Raw genomic sequence first — 13,579 nt, forward strand, 5'->3', positions numbered from 1 at the left:
AGGTAGGAAAATGGTGCCAGTCTACATATGATGTAGAGTTAGATGACACTCAATCTCAATATGCTTGGTGCGCTCATAAAACACAGAGTTACGAGAGATCTGAATAGTACTAGTATTATCACAATACATAGGAGTTGGGAAAGAATGAGGAACACCCATGTTTGCAAGTAACTAACGTAACCACACAATCTCGGTGGTAGTGGATGCCATAGCTTGATACTTTGCCTCTATAGAGAAACGGGAAATAATAGTCCGCTTCTTACTTCTCTAAGAGATAAGAGAATCACCCAAAAATATACAAAAATTAGTATTAGACTTGCGATCAATGGGGTCGCTGGCCCAATCAGCATCAGAGTAGGCACGTAGCACTAAGGAAGAGGTCGATGTGAACAAAAGACTTTGAAAGCATGTACCACGAAGATAACGCAAAATACAAACAACTGTTGCCCAATGAACTGTAGTAGGAGTTGAGACAAATTGACTAACAATGTAAATAACATAAGCAATGTTAGGACGTGTGATGGTAAGATAAACGAGACATCCAACAATAGTGCGATACAAAGTAGGATCAGTCAATGGTATATCGTCAGATGAGGAATATCGAGCATTAGACTCAAGAGGAGTATCAATAGTTTTAATATCAGTAAGGTGGACACGCTCAATAACATCCATAGTATACTTGGACTGAGAGATAAGATAACCTCTAGGAGAAGAAGCAACTTCAATTCCCAAAAAATAAGATAGTGGACCCAAGTCCTTCATTTCAAAACGACAAGCTAATTCTAATTTCAAACCTACAATTCCATCAACATCTTCATCAGTAATAATCATATCGTCAACATATAACAATAATAGAACGTGACCAGCTGAAGTGCATCTAAAGAATAGAGCGGAGTCATGATGATTGGATATAAAACCAAGAGACGTAATAAAGGTGGAAAATTTCTCAAGCTAGGCACGAGATGCTTGTTTGAGACCATAAAGTGCTTTCTTGAGCTTACAAACAAATCCAGGAGAGTGAGAGAGACCAGTAGGGACCATGTAAACCTCCTCTTGAAAATTTTCATTTAAAAATGCATTTTTGACGTCCAATTGAGAAAGACTCCACTGACGAACAAATGCAACTGCAATAATTGTACGAACAATGGTCATCTTGGTAACAGGAGCAAAAGTCTCCTCATAATCCAAACCATATTGTTGATTAAAACCTTTCAAACCAATCTAGCCTTATAGCGCTTAACTGAACCATCAAATTTAGTTTTAATCTTATAAACCCAACGACAACCAATAGCATATTTACTTGAAGGCAGTACAACTAAATCCCAAGTGTATGTCTTCTGCAGAGCAGAGAATTCATCAGTCATAGCATGTTGCCAAAGAGGATCTAAAATAGTTTCTTTATAGGAATATGGTTCAGATAACTTATGAATAGAGATTAGAAAGCAGCAAAAGGACTCAGAATAACAAGAATAAACAAAATCAGGTAACTGAATGAACTTACAAATACGTTGAGAATATCGAGAAAAAGATGAAGCAAGAGCAGGAGTAGGATCAACAATCTCAGGCGGAGCTTGGGAAGCCATAAAAGAGGGAGGCGTATCATGACTTGGAGCGAGAAAATCTCCCCAATGGTTACTGAACTTTGCAGAAAATCCCCTAGGAGGTCACCGAACTTCAATACGTGCCTAAATAGTCACTGAACGTTGTCGAAAGCCCCCAAGAGTTCACCGAACTTCAAAACATTCCTGAATGATCACTGAACTTTGTCGAAATCTCCCAGAGAGGTCACTCAACGTTGCAAATTGGGACCCCATACATGACTAGTTTAGTGACCTCCCAGGGACGTTTTGCAAAGTTCAGTAACCATTCAGGGATGTTTTGAAGTTCGGTGACCTCTTTGGAGACTTCGAAAAAGTTCAGCGACTATTTAGGAATGTATTGAAATTCGTTGACCTCCTATAGATTTTTCTGCAAAGTTCAGTGACCATTGGGGAGATTTCCTCGACCTGGAGCATGTGCACTTGTAGGACACAAAGAATCAACAGAACATGGGGTATAGGAAGGTGAATTGTTTATATCATCAGAGAATGGATTAATATGAATGAGGTCAGTTTTGGTCACGTCATGAGTATTATTAGGAATAGAGAAGAATGAAATGTGCTAAAAAAACACGACACAACATGACCAGAAATATATAATTTATTAGTTATGGGATCAAAAAGTAATAACCCTTTTGCCCTTACCCATAACCTAAGAAAACACAGATAGCAGAGCGAGATGTCAACTTACTACGGTCAACTTTATGACGAAGAAAAAAATATGTACAACCAAAGACTCTCAATGAGGAGTAATCTGGAGGATGCCCACACAATGTTTCAAAGGGTGATAAACCTGAATTGTGGGAAGATGAAATCTTATTAATTAAATAAATTGTAGTGAGAGACACTCTCCCCAAAATTCACTGGGAACTTTGGCTGACAAAAGAAGTGAACGAGTAGTTTTTACAATGTGCCTATGTTTTCGTTCGGCAACATCATTTTGTTGTGGAGTATTAGTACACGAGGTTTGACGAATTGTGCTGTCAAGAGCAAGCAATTCAGAGAAATCAGTTGAGGTGTACTCTCCACCCAAGTCACATCTAAAGCATTTAATTACTGTGGAATGTTGAGTTTTAATAAGGCTCTAAAGGATCGATAAATAGACAGAAAGTCAGATCGTCGTTTCATAAGATAAACCCAATAATAATGACTATAATCATCAATAAAAGATGCATAATATCGAGACCCTCCTTTTGTAGCAATAAGAGCAGGTCTCCACACATTAGAATGAATAAGATCAAATGGTGTAATAGAATGAGAAATACTTCGAGGAAAAAATAAAGCAGAAAATTTTGTTAATTTGCAACCACTACAATAAAAAATGTCATGAGTTTGTATATTTTCCAATTGACCCTTAGAAACTAAAAATTTCAAACGACCAGCAGAAACATGTCCAAGGCGAGAATGCCACAAATAAAAATTAGAAGACAAAGAATTGAAAGAAAAAGATGATAAATCAACACTAAGGGTTGCAATATGCGATGATTTTAGATTGTCCAGAACATATAACCCTTCTTGTCTACAGCTTATCTCAATCAGCTTCTGAGATTGAGGATCCTGCACATGACAAGCAGTAGAAAAAACTGAAATAAGTATCCAGAATCGCACAATTGGCCAATAGAGATAAGATTCAAAGTAAGAGTTGGAACATAATAGACATCTGAAAGTGATAAATTATGTGTATTAATAGAACCAACACCTGCTAAAAGTAATGACGTACCATTAGCAGTCATAACAGACATGGGCGAGTTAGAAGGACGCAAGTTATTAAAGAATTTTGAGTTAAACGACATGTGTTTAGAAGCACCTGAGTCAAAGATCCATGAGGAAGAGATATCTGAGTGACTCTATGATGACAAACCTACATGAGTGGAGGCTGACATAGCATGTGGTTGTGGAACTAAGAACTTCTGAAACTGCTCTGCTAAGTTCGTCAACATGGGATTGGAGGAAGGTGGTGCTCCAAGTATGGATGAATCACTAGGTGGCATGGTGGCAACTGTGTTAGCATTAGGACGATAAGATTGCTGCTGTGATTGAGGTTGCTGTTTCTTCAATAACTTATGACATTGTGACTTTCAATGTCCTTTTTGTTTACAAAAGTTACACTCGTCATTGGCAGCTCGCACATAACTTTTATTCTGATTCTGTGTGGACAGTCAAGAGGGTATGGCCAACACTGATGTGCTAGATGGAAGAAGAGAAGCTTCTCTCGCAAGAGATTTCAAATGTATTTCCTCAGCTACAAGTTCACTAACAACCAAATCAACTGAAGGAAGTGGAGTACGATGTGAGATAGAGCCTCAAAGTCCTTCAAAATCACTGTGAAGTGCCATAAAAAACTGAACTAATGGGTGCTCCTTTCTAAAAGTAATATATTCCTCACATGCTTTCAGTCCTGTTGATTCCGTAAAAGCCAACTCATCCCAAATTGAATTCATAGTAGCGTAAAACTCAAGTATACTCATATCTTTTTGATGTAAAGCTCGTATATCAATTTCTAACTGATACCGCTTTGCAAAGTTAAACTTAGTATATAAAGTTTGAAAATGCTCCCAAACTTCCTTCGTTGTTTCAAACTTCGCTGACTATGTACCAATAGATTACAGAATTATGAATCCAAGTCAGAATTTTTGCGTTGTTTGACTCCCAATTATCTAACTCTGTTACATAATTTTGAGCAGTGTTCTCCGGTTTCACAACAGTTCTACTGACATAACCCCACAATCTTTTTCCTTTGAGAAAATTTCTCATCACTGTACTCCAATATGAGTAATTTTTACTATTTAATCTAACACTAATGGATTGAAGTGAGTCATCTCTTTCGGATGCCATCATAAAGTCAATAAATGATCAACTACGAATCAACGAAATCACCTAATTTTTAAAGAAAACGACGATAACTAATGTACCACCACAAACCACAATTGAAAAATACTACATAATGTACGTATAATCAAAGTAACACCACCAGAAGATCAAAAATTTACCAAGGAACAAACTATCTTTTGAAATCACCCAGAATAACCTACCACGCGCCCTCAACATCATTAAGCGTATCATCCATGCGCCTCCGCCACGCGTCACTGTTAGCCTACACGCACTTGATAGGAATCTGCGTCTCAATTTGCTGAACAAAGATCCGGCCTTATTTTTCCAATCAGTCTATGGTTTGTTAGGAATCATGATTTTTAGTTCTGATCGATTAAGTTTTTGGCACAAATTTTATTTGTCTAATTTCTGCCTCAAATTCCAGCACATCCCAATAAATTTTTTTACAAATTTCACTCAATTATCTAGTTCGATACCATGATAATAATATAAACTATCTCAAATCAACGTACTGAATCAATTCAAAGAGAACAAGAGAGAAGAGAAGAAGTTGAATGAAGGGAGAAAACCACAATCTATTAGGGCAACAACTAACTAGAGTTTTACAATGAAATAATACTTGTTTTTATACTACAAGGACTCCTAAAATAATAGAAAACTAAAATAAGGAAATAACCTAAATTAAGGAAATAAATAAATATACATTATCATGCATCTTCTTCACCATGATGAGTAGAAGCCAATGGTGGTGGTGGTGTGCGATCATCGTTCGTAATATCGGCGTTGGAATTTGGGACAGAAGGTGCGTGGTTCACTGCCTTTGGATATTACTATTTTGTTTCTGATTTAAATTGTTTCTTAATGGTATGGGGCCATGAAACTTCTAGTCTAGGGGAGTATTAATAGTCTATAATGAAGTTAGGCTATGGGTTGAAGGCCAGAATTGGAGGAACGGCCATGTGTAATGACATTTTTTTGGGAGTGAAATTGGTCTAATTTCGATTAGTTATTGCTGTTTTTTGTATGGGATTGTAAAGTGGAATGAGGAGGTGTTGGTGGTGTCAAGATCCTGTGGTTTATCCGACATTGTGTGGTGGTGGCGATGACAATGTTGACCATGGTGTGGTTGGGTTGGAAAGGAGGAGGAGGAAGGGTTATGGTTGGTGGATATATTGAAATATATCATTATTTTATTTTTTTATTATTTTGTTTAAGTTTATTATTAGGAGGGATAGATGAGAATTAATAGCAAAAGTAACATGTTGCCCTTTTTAATCTGATCAAAATTAATTAAATTTTGACTTTTTGGTCATTAAAGTCAAAACGGATCCATTTGGATCCCATGTGCATATTTTTGAAAGGTTTGAGACTGTGGGTGGCACAAAGTTAAGGTTAAGGTAAAATTTGTAAAAAAGTGAAAGGTTAGGGATCGTTGTTGTAATTTTTCCTTTAATTACGTGGAGATGACGCAAGAAACAGTTGATTCGAACATTCTAAGTAGTTCAAAGAAAACTAGTGTTATTTATTTAACAAGGACCAAATTATAGTTTTAGCGTGTGTTTGAACTCCATTATTCCAATTTTTGCCAACTTTCCAATTTTTAAACAGTAAATTAATTGTTAAAAAATTGCAAGTAGACAGAACTGTGTCAAGTCTTTTAATTGTTGCTAAAAACGTTGAAATAGCCCTTGTCAAAACATCCTCATTTTTCGTAAGTAATTTCCAAAAATAATCCTGCTATTCAACGTTTACATAGCGTCCCACCATTTATATGAAGGGTAAACTAGGAAATCAGATTTGGGTACTTGCCACAACTCTCCAAGTCAATCATGGATGGAGTTTGACAATTCATTCAATGTGGCCCCCACAATGAAGAATATGAAATTGGCAAAAAATTGGAATAATGGGTCAAACACTCGCTTAGTTTGACTTTCATTTTAGGGTAAATTAGATTTGAGATAATTATTAGGGACAGGAATTGACCTCCATCCCATAGCAGGCTATAGATATTTTGTCTACCTCACCAGTGGTTTAGTAGGCATGAGAACAACACACATCTCGCCACCTCACCAGTGGTTTGGTAGGCAAGAGATCAATCCTGCCTTTAATAATTATCTCGAATCTAATTTGGAGTCCATTAACATCTAATTGAGATTTGGTGAGTTCGAGCCATAGTGTCTATTTAACTTTAAGAATATGTTTAGTAAACTATACCGTATATCATCACACAAGATAATAAGACAAGATTTAACTTATTTTCTTATTTTCTTCAATAATCAACCTTTATTCAATCTAATATATGAAGAGCTTTTTTGGGAGTGATTTTTTCTTCCAAAAAATTGATTTTTTGACTGTTATTTCACTATTTCAACGGCCATATTTGACTTCATCTCTCACAGATTAACCCCACTTTTCTCTTAACGGTCAAAAAATCAATTTTCAAAATCACTCCCAAACAGGCTCGAAATATCGTAACTTGAAATTAAAAAAAAAAATGTTTTAGATATAAATATTGCATAAGTTTTAGCAAGCATCTTGGTCAAGTCAGTGGGACTAAAATAGGATTGCTTAATACATTTTTCAGATAACCAACTGGCTATCATTTACTCACCCACCCATTATCTTCAAATCTTGAATTGTTTTAAAAGTATTATACCAACTGTGATTTTGATGTGCTGAATTGAGACAATTTATCTACAAAAAATCTTACACAACACACAATCTTCCATAAAGAACATGAATTTGCTTAACCTTAACTACATAAACACCAATATATCATTTTCATTGGATGCTTATTAGACTCGACCTGGATAAGAATTAAGCCCTTGTTTGATTTTCATTACATTACATTCTATTTTTGTCTCTCCTATTTTCAACCACACAATCTTCCATAAAATAATATTACACGTAAATCAAAAATTTTTCTTTCTTTTTCAACCACTCATTTTTCAAAAAATACTATTCTATACATTAAATTTTCCCCGTAATGGGGGCCAAACAGGGGCTTAGTATTAATCAATCTAGTTGAACGATTTATAATAAAAGAGACAAGTCACTGACTTTAAGATTTTTTTTATGAAATTTGGTAAAGCAGTAATTTCTTAAGAGTAAGAATTTTAAAGGAATGATTGTTTTCTATAAAAAATAAAAAAAAAATAAAAAAAAAAAACAGAAAAGAGAAGAAAAATTTGCATAGTTGGTCCCTAACTGATTGCTCCAGTAGAAAGTTAGTCCTCAACTTTTATAAGGAGACAGACTGCTGATCCTGACAGTTTATATAACTTCATCAAATTAGATATCCTAGAGCACCGTAAGGAAACTCTAATAGCATCTCAAATCATGGTATAAAATAGATCTAAATTGTGATTTATATTTTCAAAGTGGACAGAAAACTTCTCCACTGGAGGGATGCAAAGAAAATGCAAATTGCATTTTTCGATAGAAAATGTGAAAAAAGATGTTACATTCATAAGAGACAAAAATTGAATTTAAATATTTTCAATGGAGCAAAATTTGAATTTAGATCCATCGGAATATAACTGAGAATGTGAAAGTGGTTTTAGAAATATTAATTTACACCCAATTTTACACTATCATTGAAGATACTCTAGCTTCATCAATTTAGGCCCTTGTTTGGTCTCCATTATTTTCAAAATACGTTATTTCTCTTATTTTAACTACACATTTTTCAATAAAATAATATTATATACAAATTAAAAAAATTTCTTATTTTTTAGTCATATATTCTCTATCAAAATATATTTTAAAAAAAAAAAAGATTCAAACATGCTCTGACTATAATGCATGGATGTCAAAGCTGCTACTATTTGATATGGTTGACTTTGACAAATTGTGCAAAATTGCCAGAGATTCTTGCTTAAAGACTGAGCTGTGTTTTTGGTACTTGGGTCTTTGTCGACTACTTAACAAGTGGTTGACTTTGACGTTTAGCTAAACCATAAATTGTTCTTCATCCCACTCTACCAAGCTGGGTGACTAGATATAAGTACTCTGTCCAATGAAATTAATGACTAATAATTAGTACGGCAAACTGGTATTTTCATTCTAGTTATAACTAATTTCACATGATTTTTTGTATCTAATTTGAACTTTGTTGTGTGTATAGAAAATATACGCACAGAATGGACACAAAACAGTCACAACAACATGGTGGGTTTTTTTGCATTATTTTATTTACTGAAATCCACCTCAATGTGACATTTCTGTAGATTTTCTGTGAAAACATTTTCTACACATGGAAAAATTCATCTAATTTTTACATTAGGCCAAGTGATAATATTGTGTTTTAGTGTTAGAAAGAAAAATTAGAGTCTTGTCAAGTCTCTTTAGACAAGTCGATCATGATTCGAAAAAAAAAAAAAAAGAGTTGAGTATCTTGACTTGGATTTACTTGCATCGTGCTAAATAAAATCAAGAGTAATACTATTAAGTTCCACCGATGTTTAGCATTAGTTTAAAGTATAATGCATTTTTATACATTGAACAATGTGACAACAACTTACTATCAAATAAACGACTAATGAGAGTGAATAACGGTATTCTAAAACCAATATTTACTTTGTCATTCTTAAAATTATTACGAGAATACGATGTACTTGTAGCTTGCTTAATCATACTTAAAAGTTATTTGTCTAAATATTAAAAAAAGTAACACCCACAATTTATTTGTTTTTAACTACAAAAAGTAGTGAGTCCCTCAATCCCAATACATATAATCACTTATAAGCCAATTCAATCACGTGCACGAGGAAGAAATAAAAAGGAAAAAAGAAAAACTCAAATGTATATGTTTAATAGTGCTTTAAGTATTTATAATCTAAGAGTTTTGCAAAATATAAGTAATAAGTGAGGAATTAGTTATGAATAATATGGATATATTTAATAAAAACGTGTTGGATTAACTTAAGAAAAAAGTCAAGCTCTGGCCACTGCCATAAACAAGAAAATTTCATGAAGAACAAATGTCTACGCCAGCTGGAAGTATCCAATTAAAAACTTAAATATTACATTACATGTCATATAAATTGAAAAAAAGGTTAAAAAAGTTTTGGAAATTTCAAAGATTCTTAAAATACTACGAAACAAAATATTCCACGAGGTTAGCCCACCTAAAAATGCCAGTAAATATTACGAAAAATTCAAAGTTACGTCGGTGACGGTTGAAATAAACAGTTTCCACATCCAAATTACCCGCGATATCTATATATGTACGAACAAATTCAATTACACATCATTATTAGCTATGAAAAGTCCATCGTTTGGTGGTGGCCGGCGCCGGAGTTCTAGTTCTGGCTTACCGGAAAAGATGACCCACTCTCGGAGTTCATCTAACTATTCCTCTTCCACTGCTTCCACCTCTTCCCATAAGTCAACCACCGGTTCCACTAAGAACCCCGTCAAGAACGCTGCCCGTACCATGGCTGACGCTTTGGTGGCTTGTTTTACTCCGCCGGAGACGCCCAAAAACTCCGTCAACTTCAGTGTTTCTTCAGGTACGTCATTTGATTCGAGCTTATGTTTGTGTTTTCTGTGTTTTGCTGATATGTGTTTGTGATTTTGTCGAACGGAAAATATGGTTCTTGAGTTGACTGTCTTTGGTGATGTGCCCAAGATCTTTGTTTTTTTATTTTTTATTTTAATGAGCCTGTGAGAATTGATTTTTCTGGTCAGATTTTTTCTTGATTTTCTTTTAGATTTTTGTTTATTTGGTTTTTTTTTTTTTACTTTATTTTTATTTTTTCCTGTTGATAGAATGTGACTTGAATGGATCAGAAGAAAATAGGATTTTCTGTTAACATATCTTTAAGATGCATTACTCTTCCTAAATTTATTTGCTTGATTTGCTTGTTTAGGATTTGATTTTAACATCTCTGAAAACTAATTGGTGTTCGACAACTAAACCTTTTATGGCATTCAACCATGGACCAACCCATGGACTTAAACAACACGTCGCTCCCTAACTAGCTTTGATACCACTTGTTAGGATCGGATTTCAACAATCTCATGTGAAAACCAATTGGTGTCCTGGGAGGTCAAGCTATACCTTTTATAGAATTCGACCACCATCATTTGAGTGACACAACCCATAGGCTTAAGAGCAGCATCGTTACTCCCCAACAGTTTCACACTATATTCATGGTGGCATTGGCTTAGCAGTTATACATAAAATCTTGTAACCAGTGTAGTTTTGCTCGTTTGATGGATTTGTTTTTGATGGAATTGGTCCATTAGAAATACGGAAAATGGTATTTCTACTAAGAGCAATTGCTTTTTCTGACATTCAATTTCTTCTTGTAAAAATGACATGCCAAGGAGAACTAAGGAAGTAATCAGGTTGATGCATATTTTGATGGCTGGATTTATTCTTTTGCTTTTATGTATCTTTCGTAGGGATGATTGCATAAGACTCTATAGTATTATGCTAAAAGAAAAAACGTTAAAATCACGTTCATTATATTGTCTAATACCATCTAGCGGTGTGTACCAAATATGCACTAGAGGGGCAAGCAAACTGCATATAGTGTCATGTATGAAGCATATCAAAATCTTTTTCTTGATGCGAAACTGAAGAACTCCAAGGAACTTGGTGTATTCCATTTTGATAACCAGAGAACTTTTTGGTACATTGAAAAATCTATGCCCTTTATGTAATGAATTAGAATGCAAGCTGAGGTGAAGTAATTGTTTAAATGATCAATATTTAGATAAGTCGGATGCTTCAAATTCTGGTGGCGAGAGGAGAAGTGGTTCACATCGGGGCATCTATGGTAGTTCCTGTAATTCAACGCACATAGGAGACCCAGGGAGTACTAAATTCACCATTGAAGAAATCTACAAGGCCACCAAAAACTTTTCACCTAGCTTCAAAATTGGACAAGGTGGTTTTGGGACAGTCTACAAGGGTCGACTTGAGGATGGAACTTTGGTTGCAGTTAAACGTGCTAAGAAGGTTGGAGGTCCACAAAAATGAACTTGCATCTGAAATAAATAACATTGACTTTACTGTCACCAGTTATTGCAGATTTTGTTTTTTAAGGTTCTTCTCTGTGTGCAGATTGTCTATGATAAACCTTTAGGTACAGAATTTCAGAGTGAAGTTCGAACACTGGCACAAGTGGAACATCTAAATCTAGTTAAATTTCATGGCTATTTGGAGCAGGAAGATGAAAGGATTATTGTTGTTGAACATGTTCCAAATGGAACCCTTAGAGAACACTTGGACTGTGAGTTCTTTCTCACCATATTGTACAATTAGCCATCATTGTCTATGATTTCATTTTACATCTTGAATCCTTGATCATGTTATACTTAGTTTCATTTTGAGTAATTTAGTGCTCGTTAAAGATAATGGAAGATTCTGGGTGTACTTTTTGAGTTATTTTCAACATTTATTGTGTCATTCTCGTAATTCCTAGACAGAAAATGTTATAGGAATTCTCTCATTCCTTTCAGTATTTTTTTTCTCAAATATATTCTAGCCTATATTAACATGTGATTTACTGATCCAGGTGTGCACGGTAATGTTCTTGATTTTGCTGTGAGGTTAGATATAGCAATAGACGTGGCACACGCAGTTACCTATCTCCACATGTACACAGGTATGAATTTTGTTAGCAGCCACATTAATTAGGTTCTCAGGAAATTTAGCTTCAGTACTTGAGTTGCTCTGTATGCAGCTCATCCTATCATCCATAGAGATATCAAGTCTTCTAACATTCTCCTCACGGAGAATCTAAGAGCTAAAGTTGCCGACTTTGGTTTTGCTCGGCTAGCAGCTGACAGTGAATCTGGAGAGACACATGTATCGACCCAAGTTAAAGGAACTGCTGGCTATTTAGACCCAGAATACATGAAAACCTACCAACTTACGGAAAAGAGTGATGTTTATTCATTCGGTGTGTTACTAGTGGAACTAGTCACAGGCAGGCGTCCAATTGAGCCAAAACGTGATCTGAAGGAACGTATTACCGCTAGATGGGTATGACCCTCTCTCTAATGAGCAAAACTGCAGTGCATGATGTTAAAATTGAGCAAAACCCATTAAGTGGAGGATCAATCCTTATTTTTATTAATTAGTCCACAATTTTCATATATGGATGGTGGAAAGACTTAAACGTAAGGCCTTCTCTAATATTATATCGAACTACCTCATCGAAGGTTTAAGCTATTAGAGATGGGACACACTTGTTTGTTTAGATTTAGTCTTCAACATCCACTTGGATGATTTCTTGAACAAGGAGATTATTTTTCTGTGCCTCCACTAATTTTAGAGGGGGCACAATAGAATATTGGTTTATGTTTTCTCTGGTTGATTTGAATTGATTCAAGTGCAGGCTATGAAGAAGTTATCTGATGGAGATGCAATCTTAACTTTGGATCCAAGGCTACAAAGGTCTCCTGCAAATAACTTTATAATGGAAAAGATTCTTGAAGTAGCCTTGCTATGTTTGGCTCCTCATCGACGTAACCGACCTCCCATGAAGAAGTGTGCCGAGATGCTTTGGAGTATTCGCAAGGACTACAAAGAATTCTCAACTTCAGATATCCCTTCGCTCTCTTCGAATGCTCAGAGAAGTAGTTCAATCAGAGAAGAATAAGCAAGCCGGTGCAAGTATTTTCATTCACGTTACTTGCTTCCATTGAAAATACAGAAAGAGTACTGAAGATGGTAAACTAGCATACAATGTCGTAGTGGGAAGCGAAGAAAAGAGAGAACTTGAAGGGTGTTTGGCCAATTGCAAAGATGATGAAGTGATATTTAGTTCATGATGTTTGGCTTCTGCATGTAGGAAAATCTTTTGATAGATTATATTTTGCCTTAGGGAATTGTATTTGTTGATTTCAACAGTATTTTTTCTATAATAATCCACCTGTGAAATTTGAGCGGCTTCTTGAATTTGGTTCGATTTACATTATGAGGTTATGAAGTTTGCTGATCCTTGATGATTCACGATAAGTCGAAGAATTGTATGTCCCTATAGAGTGATAGAGGGCAGGACATACCGGGCCTCAAGGGAGCCAGGGTTGGCCTTTTGCCATCCCTAGTGCTCATAAACTGATAAGTTGGAACCCTGCTGCCAAACAAATAAAATTAAATAGAGACAACATTGCAATGTGGTTTGTAAGTA

At 35.2% G+C, this 13,579-nt stretch overlaps 2 protein-coding genes across 2 annotated transcripts; one reads left to right on the forward strand and one right to left on the reverse strand.

The window, feature by feature from the left end:
* Positions 1-267: 267 nt before the first annotated feature.
* LOC111378488 (uncharacterized mitochondrial protein AtMg00810-like) lies at positions 268-831 on the reverse strand. The gene has a single exon (XM_023001700.1). It carries the CDS (start codon positions 829-831, stop codon positions 268-270), a length of 564 nt encoding a protein of 187 aa, XP_022857468.1.
* Positions 832-9,547: 8,716 nt separating this feature from the next.
* On the forward strand, positions 9,548-13,361 carry LOC111378492 (calmodulin-binding receptor-like cytoplasmic kinase 2). Its single transcript, XM_023001704.1, has 6 exons — positions 9,548-9,943; positions 11,156-11,400; positions 11,506-11,674; positions 11,960-12,049; positions 12,128-12,429; positions 12,785-13,361. Exons 1-6 carry the CDS (start codon positions 9,694-9,696, stop codon positions 13,046-13,048), a joined length of 1,320 nt encoding a protein of 439 aa, XP_022857472.1. The 5' UTR covers positions 9,548-9,693; the 3' UTR covers positions 13,049-13,361.
* The last annotated feature ends 218 nt before the right edge of the window (positions 13,362-13,579 follow it).

The sequence above is a fragment of the Olea europaea genome, unplaced genomic scaffold (assembly GCF_002742605.1).
Source record: "Olea europaea var. sylvestris unplaced genomic scaffold, O_europaea_v1 scaffold1820, whole genome shotgun sequence".
Taxonomy (NCBI): Eukaryota; Viridiplantae; Streptophyta; class Magnoliopsida; order Lamiales; family Oleaceae; genus Olea; species Olea europaea.